Source organism: Vulpes lagopus, chromosome 20 (genome assembly GCF_018345385.1).
Source record: "Vulpes lagopus strain Blue_001 chromosome 20, ASM1834538v1, whole genome shotgun sequence".
Classification (NCBI taxonomy): Eukaryota; Metazoa; Chordata; class Mammalia; order Carnivora; family Canidae; genus Vulpes; species Vulpes lagopus.
Window position 1 is genome coordinate 6,622,423 of NC_054843.1, and position 16,024 is coordinate 6,638,446.

General features: G+C 44.1%; 1 protein-coding gene across 5 annotated transcripts in view; it reads left to right on the forward strand.

Annotated features, from left to right (window-relative positions):
• ERG (ETS transcription factor ERG) overlaps positions 1-16,024 on the forward strand; it is a 174,789-nt gene that overhangs the window by 100,868 nt on the left and 57,897 nt on the right. For 4 of the 5 annotated variants that reach the window (XM_041734990.1, XM_041734992.1, XM_041734989.1 and 1 more), the window contains exon 2: positions 15,402-15,619. In XM_041734990.1, coding sequence (XP_041590924.1) covers positions 15,402-15,619 — 218 coding nt within the window. Of the gene's footprint in view, positions 1-13,064; positions 13,085-15,401; positions 15,620-16,024 lie in introns of those variants that run through there. The other variant, XM_041734993.1, reaches the window with a different exon arrangement.

Sequence of the window (16,024 nt, forward strand, 5' to 3'; positions counted from 1 at the left end):
AATATATTTAGTGAGAAGAGTGGCATTGTTCTATATTTTTGCAAATCTCTAAAATGTCCAGCTTAATAGAGACAGCTGGATTCTCATATCTGCTTCTGTGTCCAATCTCCTCTGCTATCATATGTCCTGTAGCCTCTGGAAAGCTTCACTGCACTCCTGTGAGAGGTTCAGTATGGAAAAGGCGGATAATATATTAGTACATCACGAAAACACTGTAGAGCCCTGAGACTGCCTGGAAGGACCTGGGGAGCCCAGGAGGTTCCTGGAACACACTTCAACAACTACTGACCTATAGTGCTTAGTCTGGGACCTCACACTCTGCTAGGCAGCAGGGGATAGCAATGAACGAAATCGACCCATTCTCTGCTCTCCAGGAACTTACAGCCTGCTACAGGCTAAACTGTGCCACCCATATTCATATGTTAGCGTCCCAATCCCCAGAACCTCAGAACGTGACCTTATTCAGAGAACCAGCCTTCCAATAGTTATCAAGTGAGAATGAAGTCATCAGGGTGGCCCTAATCCAGGATGCTGGCATCTGTGTACAGAGGGGAAACTTGTCAGAGACACGGACATGCCTACACTCTGTGAAGCCATGGGGGAGAAGACAGCCGTCTACAAGGCAAGGGGAGAGCCCTGGGGCAGATCCCTTCCTCATAGCTTGGGAAGGAACTAGCCCTGCTGGCACTTTGATTTTGGACTTCTGTCTCCAGAGCTGTAAGAGAACACATTTCTGTTTAAAAATATCTTTTAATTTAGGATGCTTTTTTTTTTTTTGAAGCTTTAGGAAACTAAACTAATACACAGACTAATACACTAATACACAGACTATGTATTGAAACTAATACACAGACTATGTATTGAATTTGGACATTGGATTCAAATTCCTTAGCAAGAGGGGCAGCACCCTTTTTCAGTGAGGAGGCACGTTCCACTGATAAAGCTTTGAGAATTTAGGGTTCTTGATAGGCAAGCATGGTAGAAATAGTTCTTCAGAAGGCCTCTGCCCTAAAGCAAGTTTATCCTTTTGTCTAAAGAGGAAATAGCTGTTCATCTGAATCCCTTCTCCAGCTCTGAAGCTGTCACTGGGGTGTGAGGTGAGCAGAACGGAAGTGATACCTGCTGTCTGCCGCTCACCATCTAGAGCTGTTAATACCTGCTCACCTCATACCTGCTCACCTCACACTTTCTGTCCCTGGGGTTGTCCCTGACTTCAGGGCAGGGGAGCACTTCGGTGCTGTTCCTTTTGACTGCCAGTGGTTGGTTTCCCTGAGGGCTGCCCTTTATAGGAGGTGTCCAGGATGGTGGGAAGCCTCAACCAGGTATTTCCTATATGTGCAAAATAGCACAAAAAAATGGTCATGGCCATGGACAGGCTCTCTGAATGAAAATACGCATCTTGAATTCCTGAAGTTTCTGTATATGATGTATGAAAGTAAGCTCCATTGCATAGGGGGCGAAGGACGGCTATCATGTCTCATTAGGTGTGACTCCTGGTGTATACTCTGCCATGCATAATACATGCATTCTGATCACGTTGAGTTTTGAAAATCATAATACTTAAAAGATAGAAAGATCTTTCTTTCTTTTTTTTTTTATAAATATTTTTATTTATTCATGATAGTCACAGAGAGAGAGAGAGAGGCAGAGACACAGGCAGAGGGAGAAGCAGGCTCCATGCACCAGGAGCCCGATGTGGGATTCGATCCTGGGTCTCCAGGATCGTGCCCTGGGCCAAAGGCAGGCGCCAAACCGCTGCGCCACCCAGGGATCCCTAGAAAGATCTTTCTTTGCAGAATGCTTACAAGGTGAAAAATATTAGTACATCTCAGGAAAGAAGACATTTCCCTGGTTCCCCTTCACTCCCAGGAGACCAGGTTCTGGCCACGGCTCTGCTCATCCTCAGCCTCATCAGAATCCCCTCCTCAGCCAGTAGTCACACTCTCCTTCCCTGCGATGGCACTTCCTTCCTGGCTGCTTCTGATCTCAGAGTCCCACCTCCAACCCCAGTGCCCTCCTCTGCCCTTGGCGTTGTGGCTTCAGTGACCCTGGAGGCTCACTCCCCAGGAGTGCATTGGGATGGCTCATTTCCTTAAGTTTATTCAGGCCTCGCCTCCCCCCACGAGAACCTCACTGACCATTCTGTATTAACAACAGCTGTCTGTCCCTCTCTCCCTGGCCCTCCTCACTCGGCTCTGCCTTTTCTTTCTTTTCAGACCCCTTGCAACTTTTTAACCCAGTTCCCAGAACTTCTTGTGTATGCCATTCATCTTAGTAATCTTGTCCATCAGGATTTGGGCTCCCTAGCTCTGGGGCAAGGCCTGGATTCTGTGTATAGAACAGGGTCTCAGGTAATGTTGATGCTGCCTGTGCCAGCATCAGACCCTGAAAAGCAAGGCTCTAATTCACTCTACAAATGTGTACTTAATTATTTTGAATTTTAGAGTGAGTTTGTCTGTTGCCTGGCACTTGAATGGGTAACGAAGGGAAAGCTGGAAGGTATGGCTTTGTTGGTGCTATATAGAGAGAGTTCATTGCCTGGCATGACAATGTCTGCCCAGACTGTGAGGTTCGAGGAGCCAACAGGAAATGAGTTTAGAGGAGTTAGAGTTATCAAATACTTAAGTAGGTTTATGTATACAATGGAATATTCCTCAGCCATTAGAAATGACAAATAACCACCATTTGCTTCTAGGTGGATGGAACTGGAGGGTATTATGCTGAGTGAAATAAGTCAATAGGAGAAGAACAAACATTATATGGTCTCATTTGTGGAATATAAAAAATAGTGAAAGGGAATAAAGGGGAAAGGAGAAAAAAATGAGTGGGAAATAATCAGAAAGGGAGACAGAACATGAGAGACTCCTAACTCTGGGAAACGAACAAGGGGTGGTGGAAAGGGAGGTGGGCGGGGGGTGGGGGTGACTGGGTGGCGGGCACTGAGGTGGGCACTTGACGGGATGAGCACTGGGTGTTATTCTATATGTTGGCAAATTGAACACCAATAAAAAATAAATTTATATAAAAAATACTTAAGTAGGTATGCTGCTTTTCATCACCCCACCTGCCAAGATGCATATGGTCACATGTCTACGCTTTCGCTTGGAAGCGAAAATGAAGGTTAGTGACATTAACATGAGTGAAAATCCAGTGGATGCTAGTGAGACCTGCGTGCAAGGATGAGTTCTGTAGAAGCGCCTTGTGACCGTGGGAGTTCAGCATCAGCATCAGCTGCATTAGTAACAGTCTGGCCTCGGACCAAACGGCCTGGGAGCCCGTTTGGTCCCCTCTTGATTAGGACTTGAGAGGGGCACCAGTCTGCTCGCTTTTAGATCTGGCGCTCACCGGCGTAAGATTTGACAAGGGCAGAAATGGCTTTTGTTACTTCCAGCTACATGGCTCTGCATATGTCTTTTTTTTTTTTTTTGCATATGTCATTTTAATTTTTAAATTAATTTAGAGTATACCTGTGCTTACAGTAGTGATCAGTGGAAGTCCACCAGGATAGAAGACAGGGAACCATCTTTTGTTCCAGGTAAGCCCTTTTTAAGTAGAGAGAGCCATGTGTGATATATACATACATAGGCTCTTTGTGCAAAATAGGTGGATGAGTAACACAGAAAACCCCACCCCTTTGACAGGAGCTAGCTCTGCAGGGGCCACCCCTCACCCATCCAGCAGATGTCTTTGCGCAGCATGGGTCTGTACAAAATGCACAGAGCCCCGAGCCCTGGAAAAGATGGGAACACACTGGACATCAGTGGTTCTGCTTTCTCCATGAGTGTTCAGTGCAATTAGTATAAAGAGGTCCCAAAAAAGGAGGCAGTCCAAAAACCAAGGTTTAGACCCTTTTGTAGGCCTCATTAAAATTTTTAGGCCACCTGCTGTTCTGCAGGTTATAGTGGTTTTGGTATGAATGGACCTACAGAGTTTTAAAGAGTGATTTTGGCTTCCAGCGTAGACCAATTTACAGAGGGGCTCGAGCTAGACTCTAGGAGAGTCCTGTTGGTTATGACATATGTATGTGTAGTTTGAAATTGTTGGACGAGTTTACAATGAATAATTTAAATGTATTAGGTTTTGAGATCAACACTCCCAAAGTCATAAAAATGAGTCTTGCTGGCAACTAGCTTGCTGGTGCATGCAAAGTGTTCCAGTGACAGGGTACTCCCTGGTGCTGCACACTACATCATGGGAGAAGAATGAGCTCAGCCCAGAGCGTGAACAAAGGTTATGATACCCTGGCTGCTTGGTCTCCTTCCTGTGCAGCAACCAGGGCAGATTTATGTACTGGAAAATCTTCTGCAAAGCACAGGCTTAGCCTCCCAGCCTCGGGGACAGCAGCATCATCACTCACAGGGCTGAAGCAGGAGTTTGGCAGGGAGGGAACCCTCACAGTGGGTGAGCATTTGGCTCTTTCCACAGTGGGAGTCAGTGTCTGGGAAAGAAAGAGTGTCCATGTTTGGTTCTGCTTTATACAGTATGCAGTCTGTGCCAAAAATTATTTGGGGTTAGGAATGGGAAAGAAATCAGGGAGGTCTTTGGACCTTGTGAGGGGTAGGGGCTTCCAACATGTGCTCCCTTCCTTGCCTGATCATCCTGGCTTCCGAAGACTTTGGTTAGTAGAACCATACTTTATTATGACTGGTGTTCTTTATGTGCCAAACAACCCGAGTCCCCATGCAGGAGATTAGGTCCTAACCACATTTGAAGACATGAAGTGAGCTCTCAGGGTCTTGCCTACCTTCTCATGGTGAGCAAGAAAGAAGATATCCATAGGACATGGGAAATTAAAATCTGGGACAGCATGGACAGAGCCTACAGTTAACCTTTAACTTGAACGTGTAAAGACTTCTTGGCAACCATGGCACAGGGGATAGACTTCCTCCCCCCCCCCCAAACCCTGCACACTGCCATGTCTGCACATCTGATCCGACATAGAGAAGGTGGAGCTTGCAGCCCGGCCATGGCAGGAAGAGTAAGTCACTAGTTAAATAAAATAGATTTTGTTTTGGTTCAAGAAGGGACCTTAGGACACATCAGAAGAGCAGACTCTCATTTCAAAGATAAGGAGTCAACAGCCCCAGGCCTGAGCTGTACTGAGTGAGCAGCTGCATCTGGAACCAGTGACCGTGAGCCTTGATGCCTCTTTCACACCCCCATGGGCCCCTCCTGACACCTGCATGTCGAAATTGTGGGGGAACTGCATCAAGTTTGTTTTTCAAGTAAGGCTGCTATACTGCTCCCTTTTCTAGGGAAGCTTGGCTTGGAAGTTTGAAGGCATGAGAGAGAAGCCTGATGCAAATGAACTGAGCCAGCAGCACTGTGGGTGGAGGCCGGGACATCTGCTGCTCCTATCCCGTAGTACTGTACTTGCCAGGGTTTTCCATTGTGCCAGAACTTTCTCATGAATAAAATTCTTGGAATTTTATCGAAAACAATGAATCCATGTGTGAGAGATTCATGGATGAGACAAATTCCAGATGTGCAGTGCACTGTATTTTTAGCATACGCCTGTGTGTTTTGAAAAGGCCAAGTATAGTGCTGCCTGTGTTTCATGGAGATCCTTCTGAAGATGAGAGGGTTGATACGCATCCCACCCTTGGTGTTCAGAAATGGACTTTTCCATTCTTTTCCAACAGAGGAAAAATGCGAAAGCCCTTGTTACCCTGTGAGCCCAGGATGCTATTCTGAGGATCCTCTGTGCCTCTTAAAACCTGAATCACCTGCATTCCATCCTGGCGAGTAAGCTTCAAAAATCAGAAAGATGGCATAGTCCCTGTGAGTTGCTTAGCCAAGCTGCTATAGAAACATGTCCTTGTATAAGTTTATTAAAAACACATGACGTTTTAGGGAAAGTTAAAATAAAAAGCATCAGGGATCCCACATGCTGGAAAAGGAGATATTTTTAGGAGTTAGAGGAACATCAACTGTATGCCATGGGCTATTCTAGGGAAAGATATAGAGCTTATGTTATAAGAACATGGTATCTTCATCCATCCATCCATCCTATCCATCTATCCATCTATTCATCCATTTACTCGTTACATAGAGAATGCCAAGCATGCCAAGGAACGTACCAGTAGTTGAAGCTACAGTTTTGACCAGAGGATCTAGATCCCCCTTTACACAAAACTTATAGATAATTGATATCAAAGAAACTAAGGTAGAATTACAACCAAAAACCCTACAAGAACTGATCAGGAACCAGAAAGATTAAATCACGTGGGGCCAAAGTGACGAATGCCCTCTTAACAATAAAAGAAGAGATGTTAGCCTATTCACTCCCCCATGTTAGATGAAGGTACGTGACTTTTAAATGTAGTACTTACAAAGATAAGTGACTAATTGCACATTAGAGATGTCATACTTTTCGCGCATCTGGCTTACTAGAACAATGACTAGAAATGGATCATCTAAACCACTGCTTGAACCATGTGGAGAATTCAAGTCAGGCACATCAGCTTTCTGTAATCTAGTAACAATTGAAATACAACATTAAGGTTTATAAAACCTTTTACACATGCTGGCTCATTTGGTCCATTTAACATCCCTGGTTGGGAGCTGGGCAGCTTTTATCAATGCCATTTTTATAGTTGAAGAAATCGAGACTCCAGCAGGGGCAAAGTGGCTCTACTTGCACTGGACTGTGCAAGTATGCAATAGTCCCAGTCCACGCAGGAGGCTGTTGTAGAATGGACTCTGATTCAGCAGAGTTGGAGACCAGACTCTACATCTCCAACAAGCTCCCAGCAAGCTCCTTTTGGGACACGGAGCAGAAAGAGGTCCCCAAAGTTCCTGAGGTGGCAAGGAGAGCAAGGACAGAATCTGGCTTCAAACTTGGGTCTTCTGAACCCAGATCCAGTGCCACTACGCTCTACCATATTGTTTCCTGCATTGTGATATGACTCTATGTGTATCCTAAATTTTACTATAAAAAGTGAAAAGAAAATCTTTTCATCTCAAATGAATCACTTAAAAATAAAACTTCATAAAAATAAGATGAAGGCTTTTGACAAATGATCTGTGAGTGTTCTGTGATGGTGGTGACGAGGAAAACAAAACCAACCAACCATGGAACGCCAGCCACACAAAGCCAAGGGCATAGGAGGGTCTTTGGGGGCAGTGGTTCCATTCTTTGTGCTCACTCCTACCTAAAACTTACAAACATGATGCTTCCACACGTGTTTTCACACTTTTCGTTCATCTCTAAAGAAGGAAAGAAGCCTGTGGGGCGGGGGGAATGCATTTCTTCAAAGAAGCTATTGACATCACTTACATATTGTTCCTTTAGGGTTTTTTTAAACCTTTTTTTTTTTAAGATTTTATATATTTGTTCATGAGAGACACAGAGAGAGAGAGAGAGAGACAGAGACATAGGAAGATGTAGGAGAAGAAGCAGGCTTCATGCAGAGAGCCCGAAGCTGGGACTCTGGGATCATGCCCTGAGCCAAAGGCAGATGCTCAACCACTGAGCCATCCAGGCGTCCCTTTTTTAACCTTTTCTATTGAGTCTTGATTGACATACAAAAAGCCATATGTATTTAATGTATACAATTTAATGAGTCTGGGATGAGTATCCACCCGTGAAACCACCACCGCAATCTATGCCATAAACACATCCATCACCTCAACAAGTTTCCTTCCTCCCTCTTTATTTATTTTTGTGTGTGTGATAAGAACACTTAACATAAAATGCACCCTCATAGCAAATGTTTAGGTCGACAACACAGTGTGGTTAACTCCAGCCCCAAGCTGTGTGGTGGGTCTCTGGGATGCACTCATCTTGCACATCTGAAACTGTACCCTTTGATTGCTGGGAGAAATAGTCTCCTTATGCTCTCCTTTCAAATATTTGAAAGGGCATCCTGCGCATCACCGAGCAAGTAAACAGAAGTTATTTTAACATTATGTTAGCTGGCTCTCTAATTGCTCAGGGTTCACTGAAATCTCATTTTCATCATGTGAGATAGACCTATTCTTTCTTGGAAATTTTTCTGCAGAGCTCTAGGCTTTCACAATATTTCTAGGATTTCTACTCCCTGATGAATGCTTCTTCCTTGCTTTGGAATTCTCATTTTCCAGGAAGCCTTATTTCATTTGTATATTTCTAACTCCATAAAGTCCCCAGTTTATGCCCACAAAGATTTAAGGCAAGACCCTGCTGCGATCATGTGCCCCATGAGAGTGACTACAGACATATTGCTGGTGACAGCCTCTGGATTCGTGGTCACTGGCTGCAAAATCCAATGATCTCATAAGTGTGGATCCTTTGTTGTGATGTGATAGATGTTTCTGGACCCTACTTATTGCATTATGATGTGGCTATAATATGATTTCATGACTTCAATGGTTAATATTAACATCAGCAAACATGTGGTGTTGAGAAGTTCTTTTGATGCTAGTAACACATGCACAAAGGATCCTGCCCTGAAAGTGCTTATAATTTAATAAATGCAGGAGTTGAGGAAGAAGTATCTGAACAAAGAGAATTCTGGAAGCCACCTCAGCCTGCCCCATAGCCAAGGAGAAACCCAGAGAGTTCAGACCAGGGAAGTGCGACAGGAGGTCATCAGGGGACCCATCTCCAGCTCAGTGTTTTCCAAAGGGATATACAGAGTGGAGGGAAAACTCCTAGGATGAAAAAGGAAGAAACGAGGAAAGATGGAAGGGGGAGAATTCAGGTCTTCTGCACCATCTAGGCAATATCTGTCCCAGTGAGTATGCTGAGATGGGGATTATGTGAAGGTCTTCTCACATGCTCTGTGAATAAAGATGATGACAGATAGATGGACAGATGGATTGTAGACAGTGAGATGGGTGTACATCTGTGTGTCTCAGTGGGTATCTGCACATCTGGATGTATCTCCTTATCTCTGCACCAGCCCTGTGTCTCGTTCTCCTAGCACAGAGCTGGTGTTGTGCATTGTCAACTTTTCCGATACTGCAACAATGCCATATTGGAGAAGTACATTCTTTACATGGACTTCATTTGCCTACGTGCATTTTTCCTTTGAGGTTAATCCAAGATTTTTTATATTTTTTGAAGGACTAAAATAGCAACGTGTTAAATGAGAAAAACGTGACACAAAGCTAGATGCTGCATTTAATCTATGATTTTAATGATTCCCCACACTGAAGAGTTAAAAAGAAAAGAATGCCAAGAAAGGGCAGCAGTGATTCACACCCAGCTTGATGAGTCCTGTGTCACTTAATGTTTGGCTTTTTTCGTGTCATAATGAAAAGACACACTGGTCAGATGAAGTTTATTACATGAGATGTTGGCTGTATCTGAATGCAAAACCATACACATTTAGAATAAAAACTCCCGAGGGCAGCCCCAGTGGCACAGCGGTTTAGCGCTGCCTGCAGCCCAGGGTGTGATCCTGGAGACCCCAGATCGAATCCCACGTCAGGCTTCCTGCATGGAGCCTGCTTCTCCCTCTGCCTGTGTCTCTGCCCCTCTCTTGCTCTCTCTCCCCGTGTCTTAAATGAATGAATGAATGAATTTATTTATTTATTTATTTATTTATTTATTTATTTATTAAAAAAAAAAAAACTCCCGAGCAGTTGGTATGTGGTTGTTGGATGAATGGTGGGAGGTGAGGGTCTCCCCTAGGTGCTTTGTCTGTTTTGTTTGTGTTGCTTTTTTCTCTCCCAAATGAGAGTAGGAGGTGACTTTCTAGGAGCATCAATTGCGTGGCATCTGCGTCAAAGAGATGTTCTGAACAATTTTGCTTGAGACAACCTAATAAATAGTTTTCCCATATCATTAGGTCTGCAGACATCCATTAAGGCCACCAAGTGGCACTGGCTCTAGCATACTTATAATGGTGTTCCTACCTGTCCGATTTTTCCTCTGTATTATTCACTAAGAGAAGTCTGGCATCCATCCACCATGAACGCATCCCAGTACATGACAATCAGTTTGAATCTAAATTATCTGATTAACCAGAGAAAAGAACAGCTTTGTGGATTACATAAATACTGAAACCTATCTGGAGCCTATTGCTGAGTAGCTTTTAGATTCATGGGAGAGTCTGTTGTACTTAGAGGGTTCATTTCCATCTTCTGATGATACTTCAATTCCATCCTAAATCCTGGGATTCTGCTTCCACCTGGTCTACATTATTAATGACACTCTTCTTCTGCATTCCGCTTTCTCATCCAGGAATGACAACTGACTGTATGGGACTGTTGTCAGAACTGAATAACCACATTTCATAGATTTAAGATGCCCACTGGTTATAAAACGAACCATTATTTTCTCTGCCACCAAAGTGGAAGACATGCTGCCCATAAACCATGGCATACCATTGACTGTAGGATCATCCGGATTTCAGAGCTGGGAAAATGTGAAAAATGGTGTATCTTAAAGTCAGTGACATAGGTTTTAAAAAGATATGCATGCAGAGCGCTTTGTTAACTGGGCAACCTGGGTGTTCTGTGATGGATCGGCTGTTTGTGAGAAAGTGGCCACAAGATATCTTACTCATGGCAGGGTGTGGAGTTGTGTGATGCACCAAATTCTGCTTGGCTGTGTGTAGGAGGAAATTTAAGGTGGAGTTTTGTATTGGGTTGTAATGTGCTAAGAGGCACAGTGGAAGAGGCAGGCTCCTGATTTTAGATGACACTAGCTTTCTGGAGTAGACACTGTGTTGTGATGACCAGGACATCTTTAAGAACGTTTTCTAAAGCATGACCATAATCTTACTCAGCATGCTTGTTCCATTTAGTTTTTCCGCTTGTGTTTCCTCACCACCGGAGGGCTTGGGAATCCAGGTCTGTGGATGTTGAGTTCTGGTTATGTTCTGAATTTTTGAAAACCATGGAAGGACCGTGTCTCTCTGTGGGCTTCACTTGCTCCAACTGTGAAAGAGAGCGGATCATTCTGAGACTGGCTTCCACATCAAGCCCGGATTTCATGGAAATCTAAGTATGTTGGGTTCTCTGGATTTGACAATATAGTACTTTTAACCCGGGGGGATGACAAATTAGAAGCAAATAGGATCCCTTATTTTCTAATTCTTTTACTTGAAATATAGGAGCCCCTCAAAAATATTCATCTGTTACAGAAAGGGATTCATCTGTTTCAGGATCCCTGAAGTCTTTTGCCGAAAATGTCAGTGCACTTACAAAGTGCAGTCGACTTTTTATTGCTATCTTTGTAATCTAAGCATTTGGATCCTTTGCTGTACCCACATCTAGTTACTTGAAAATAAATCAAATTTTAGTCTTACACTATGAAATATCATCTAGTTGAGAACTTCCCAGTTTCTGAAACTATCAGTTGACTGTTGTGCCCTGACCAAGATTGGAAGGAATGGTCCTTGTATTTTATTGGTATATTCAGTATTCATATGAAATAATAAACACTCGAGTGCTAACACAGCAGCACCTTTAGTTTGGGGGCATTTTGCTTAGAATTTATGTGTGTCTCGTAAGTTCAAAAAAAAAAATGACATTGGTAGCCTGCCACTTGCCACATTGGACTATCCCAACTTTCCTGGAGCTACAGAGAAAACACCCCCACACACTAGCACACACCAATCTAAAGTTCAGGTCTTTTTATAGTAACATAGAGGCAAGCATATTAAATTATTATGCCATGTTTCTGCCAGGTTTTGACTTTTTTTTTTTTTTTTTTTGAGTTTTCTGCTATAAAGCAACCAAAGCAGTCTCCCAAGTCCTGCGGCTGGCTGAAGGTTCTGAGAGCATAACCTATACATGTTAACTAAGGCATCTGCCGACACCCTTGGCAGGTAGGCAGGTAGGTAGGTGAGGTGGCCATGGATGAGGAGGGAAGCCAGGTGGCAGGCAGGGAAGCAACGACAGCGTCAATCAAGGCCAGAAGTCCCTTGCCGAGCTGGAGTTGAGGGATTCATGTGTTCCTGGTTACTAGCCTGTGCTCAGAGCTCCGTTCTGGTTTTAATCCTACTGGGCGAGATCCTCTCCCGCTTTGAAGTCCCAGAGCTGCCAGGGCGGGAGAATCCTGTGCAATAGCCTTTGTCATTCATATCGAACCAAAGGGATGATGAAGCCTGCGTGTAATAACATGACTGAGTCTAATGGATGAACAAACAGATGCTGCTGGCCCATGGCGTCTGTTGCCTGTTTTCCTCTGAAGAGCAGCAGTTAATTCTAGTGATTGTGCTGTTGAAGTAGGTCTTGGAAACATCACCCTTTGGGCTTTTTTTTTTTACTCCCCCCTCATTGTTCACATGTGCTACATGGGCACGGGTGTGTGTGTGAGAGGGAGAGAGAGAACGGGAGGTTGATTTTGTGTTTCCTTTTCCTGACCTGTACGTACTTCTAGGTGTTCGGCACTCTCGGGTTAGTTAGAATCACTTTGGGCCATGCTTTCTAATTGCTCTGTCGTTCCAGAATGTGGATTGTATTTCACTCTTTCTGAGGTGTTTATTCTGAAGCGCCCTCACTTTGGGGCTCTTTCTCCTCTAGTGAACAAAAGCAACCTTTGATATTCTGAGTCGCATCACCTTTCTCATCTTTTATGCAATGCTAACTTTGAGGAGAATTCTAAGATATGAAGAAAAGATGTGTGTCTCCCTTATCTTTAGCTTTGTAAGTACCCCCCCCAAAAATCGATCTCAATTAACTTTGATTTCTTTCTTTAGAAAGCCATGTGCTGAAATAATGCTTTGCCAGATGTGAGAATGGGGTTCCTCCCCCACCAAACACACACTGGAGCCTTGTCTTAGTTCTGCTCTTTCGGTCCACTTCTTAAACCTTATACTACATTTATTCAGTCATTGGCAGGCTTTGCAAGGATACCTTGCTTTATCTTGGGGGTATACTAATATTTTGACCTTGTAGGCTCACTTCTGCTATGAAAACTTTTTTCTTTTTCACTTGTAATTTAAAACTGAGCCTGTCCCTTAAACCTCACCTGTTTCTGCCAAGTTCTGTTAGAAATTGCACCTTTATTCATATTTCTCTTCCCGGGTGAGCTGATGCTAGTAACACGCAGTAATGCATTATCCCCGTTGGAGCCGGAGCTGGAATCGGGCTGGAGTCTGCAGGATCAGGCGGGAGTGGAGGGCGCCAGTCAGCCTTGTGTCCTGTTGTGAGTGTGTGAAAACTTTCTATCCAGGGCTGCTCCGGGGTGGGAGACTCTGTTCCGCAAACATTATATAAGCAGCTGTGATTTATGTCTTTATTGAATAGCACTGCTACACTAGGTCCATGTAGTGATGCCAGTCTTACTCTTAAACCCTCGTCTGGGAGTGTAGGTGGCTCAGGTTCCTTCACTCCCCTTGCAGAGGAGAGGTCCCCCGTGCCTGTTGCTGCACACTGCGCTTTGGTGGTGCTGCCTTGTGTTGTTGGTGTGTGTTGTCGATGTGTTTGATTTTGGCATGTATTCAGAGATGCCTTACCTTTTTTTTTTTTTTTCTCTTTCTTGTGTCTGATTCTGGCTGTCTGGCAGCTACAACGTGTTCTTTTTTTTTTTTTTTTCAACATGTTCTTTTTTGTATGTTTTGTGTTACTGTGTCAACCACCAGCTTATTCTTCCCGCAAGTGTCCCAAGCTGTGATTTTTAAAAAAAGATTTTACTTATTTATTCATGAGAGAGACAGATAGAGAGGCACGCAGAGACATGGGCAGAGGGAGAAGCAGGCTCCATGCAGGGAGCCTGATGTGGGACTTGATCCCGGGTCTCTAGGATCACACCCTGAGCCGAAGGCAGATGCTCAACTGCTGAGCCATCCAGGTGTCCCCCCAAGCTGTGATTTGAGGGATCTTTAAGAAGTTGGGTTTAATAAGTTGGGGGTGGTGCGGTGTTAGGTATCTATAGGCACTTGGCCACTGCTCTGGGGGCAGAGTGCTGCTGGGTGCTTGTGCTTCTTTCCTGCTCACTGATTCCTAGCGCAGTGTGCCTGGCCACATAGTTCTGGTACCTGTGAAGTTACTCCTTGGGTGGGTGGCGGAGAGAGTAGCAGAGTATGCACTGGGTTTGGAAGGGGGCTTTGTGAAATTTCATGTGTTCCCTAAAGATCCCGATGCTTCTAGGTAAGGAGAGTGGTCTGAATCTTAGAAAGGCTGCTGCTTAAGGCTCTGTGACTAACAGGGAGGGTCCCTACTTACTTAAATATCAACTTGAAGAAGAAGGGAGTGCTAATGTAAACAATATCCCAACCAAGAGATGTAAGAAAGGCATCGTCATAGGTTGAGGGAGTGGACAGTAACACACCTGCCCGATGTGTCCCCAGTTCCACAGCTTACTTCAAGGTGAGTTCTGGACCTTTCTGGATCTCACGTTTTCTCATTTGGGGATGAGAAGTTTGGACTAAAGTTCTCCATGGTCTGCCTCCACCCTGGCATCAAAATTTCCATTAAAAAAAAATGTGACCTGGGCAGCATTTGCTTCTCACCAGTTAGTAGCAATACTGAGGATGCCAAAGGATTAAAATTAAAATGAGTTATTGCACAATTTTTTCTCTGATAGAAATCAATATTATATTGTGTCATAGTTCTTCTGCTACATGATATATCATTAGTAGTTGAAATGTCCAAATCTAACTTGCCTTTGCTGATTTGGCCATAGAATATAGAAGTGTAGCCATAGGCTAACCACTTGTGTGACCTTAAACCCCAGGAGAATTAATGATCCAACAATGACATATTTCTGTTTCTTTTCACCAAATCCTACAAAAGACCGAAGATACTAACAGAAAATAAAGGAGAAAAAGAGCTAGTCAGAGATCCAGATATTTTAAACACCCTGGTATTTGGAGGCATCTGGATAATTCACAGCTTTTTTTTTTTTTTTTTTTTCTGGTTCATTTATCATCCAGATGTTTGCCATCATGGAAGCACCGCTTGAAACTCTATTTCAGCTAATAACTTAGAAGTGGAAAAATTTTTATCTTTGTACGTTTGTCCTTCGGGGCTCCACTTCCCTTTAGCCTTCTTCTAAGTGACTCTTCTTTAAAATCTCCTGGGAATGTGGCAATATCGCCAGATGTTTAGGTGTTACCCGTCACATTTCTTTTTTTAATCTCCACGACCATTCTGTACCCTGTCTGCTTGAATTATAGATTGCATTTGTCAAATAATGACACATGCAATTGGATGTCTTCTAAGACCTTTGAAATTCAACTTCCTTGAGTTGAGATTAAAGTGGGTATTATCTGCACTGCTGCAGTCAAGCCGGGGATGCTCGGAGACCCACAGGAAAGTTTTTCTGGGCCGGCCAGTTCCAACTGTTATAGTCTGAAGGGAAAGAAAACAAGCTACTTTTTTCTCCTCAGACATAGGAATGGATTCTATGAAAACTCCCTAAAACGTAGCCCCCCCGTAAGAAACGACTCTAAAGTCAGTGGCTCTTTGAAGCATGACTGTCCTTCGGCGTGTCCTGAATGTGTGTTTCTTTGGGCATTCAGGAAGCGTTATCGGTTGTGAGCGAGGACCAGTCATTGTTTGAGTGTGCCTACGGGACACCACACCTGGCTAAGACGGACATGACCGCGTCCTCCTCCGGCGACTATGGACAGACCTCCAAGATGAGCCCACGCGTCCCTCAGCAGGACTGGCTGTCTCAACCCCCAGCCAGGGTCACCATCAAGATGGAATGTAACCCTAACCAGGTGAACGGCTCAAGGTAAGGAGACCCCTGACTCTTGTTCTCTGGGACTTCTGGTTTTCCTGTCCCCTGAAAAGGTAAATTGGAAGTCAGTCACGCTTCTCCAAAGACTGTTTCAGAACCTAAGGCCACCGAACGGTAACATTGGGCAATGCTGAGAAAATGTGTTCTCCAGTGGTTTGCGTGGAGGATAGAGGTTGTAAAACCGGTAGTATATTTACCAAGAACTCCCTTTGAAGATGTAGTGTTCAATTCTATTTCCCAGGCATGAGGGCTCCGTGGGAGGGGGGCCATGCCCACATATGGCAGGATTCATCTCTGAGGTTTTTATTGCCTGGAAAATAGTGCTGTCTTATGTTTTTATGGAGGGAGAGTGTCAGCTAGTGGCCAGGCAGTGCAGCATATGTCCAAGCCATATGACTT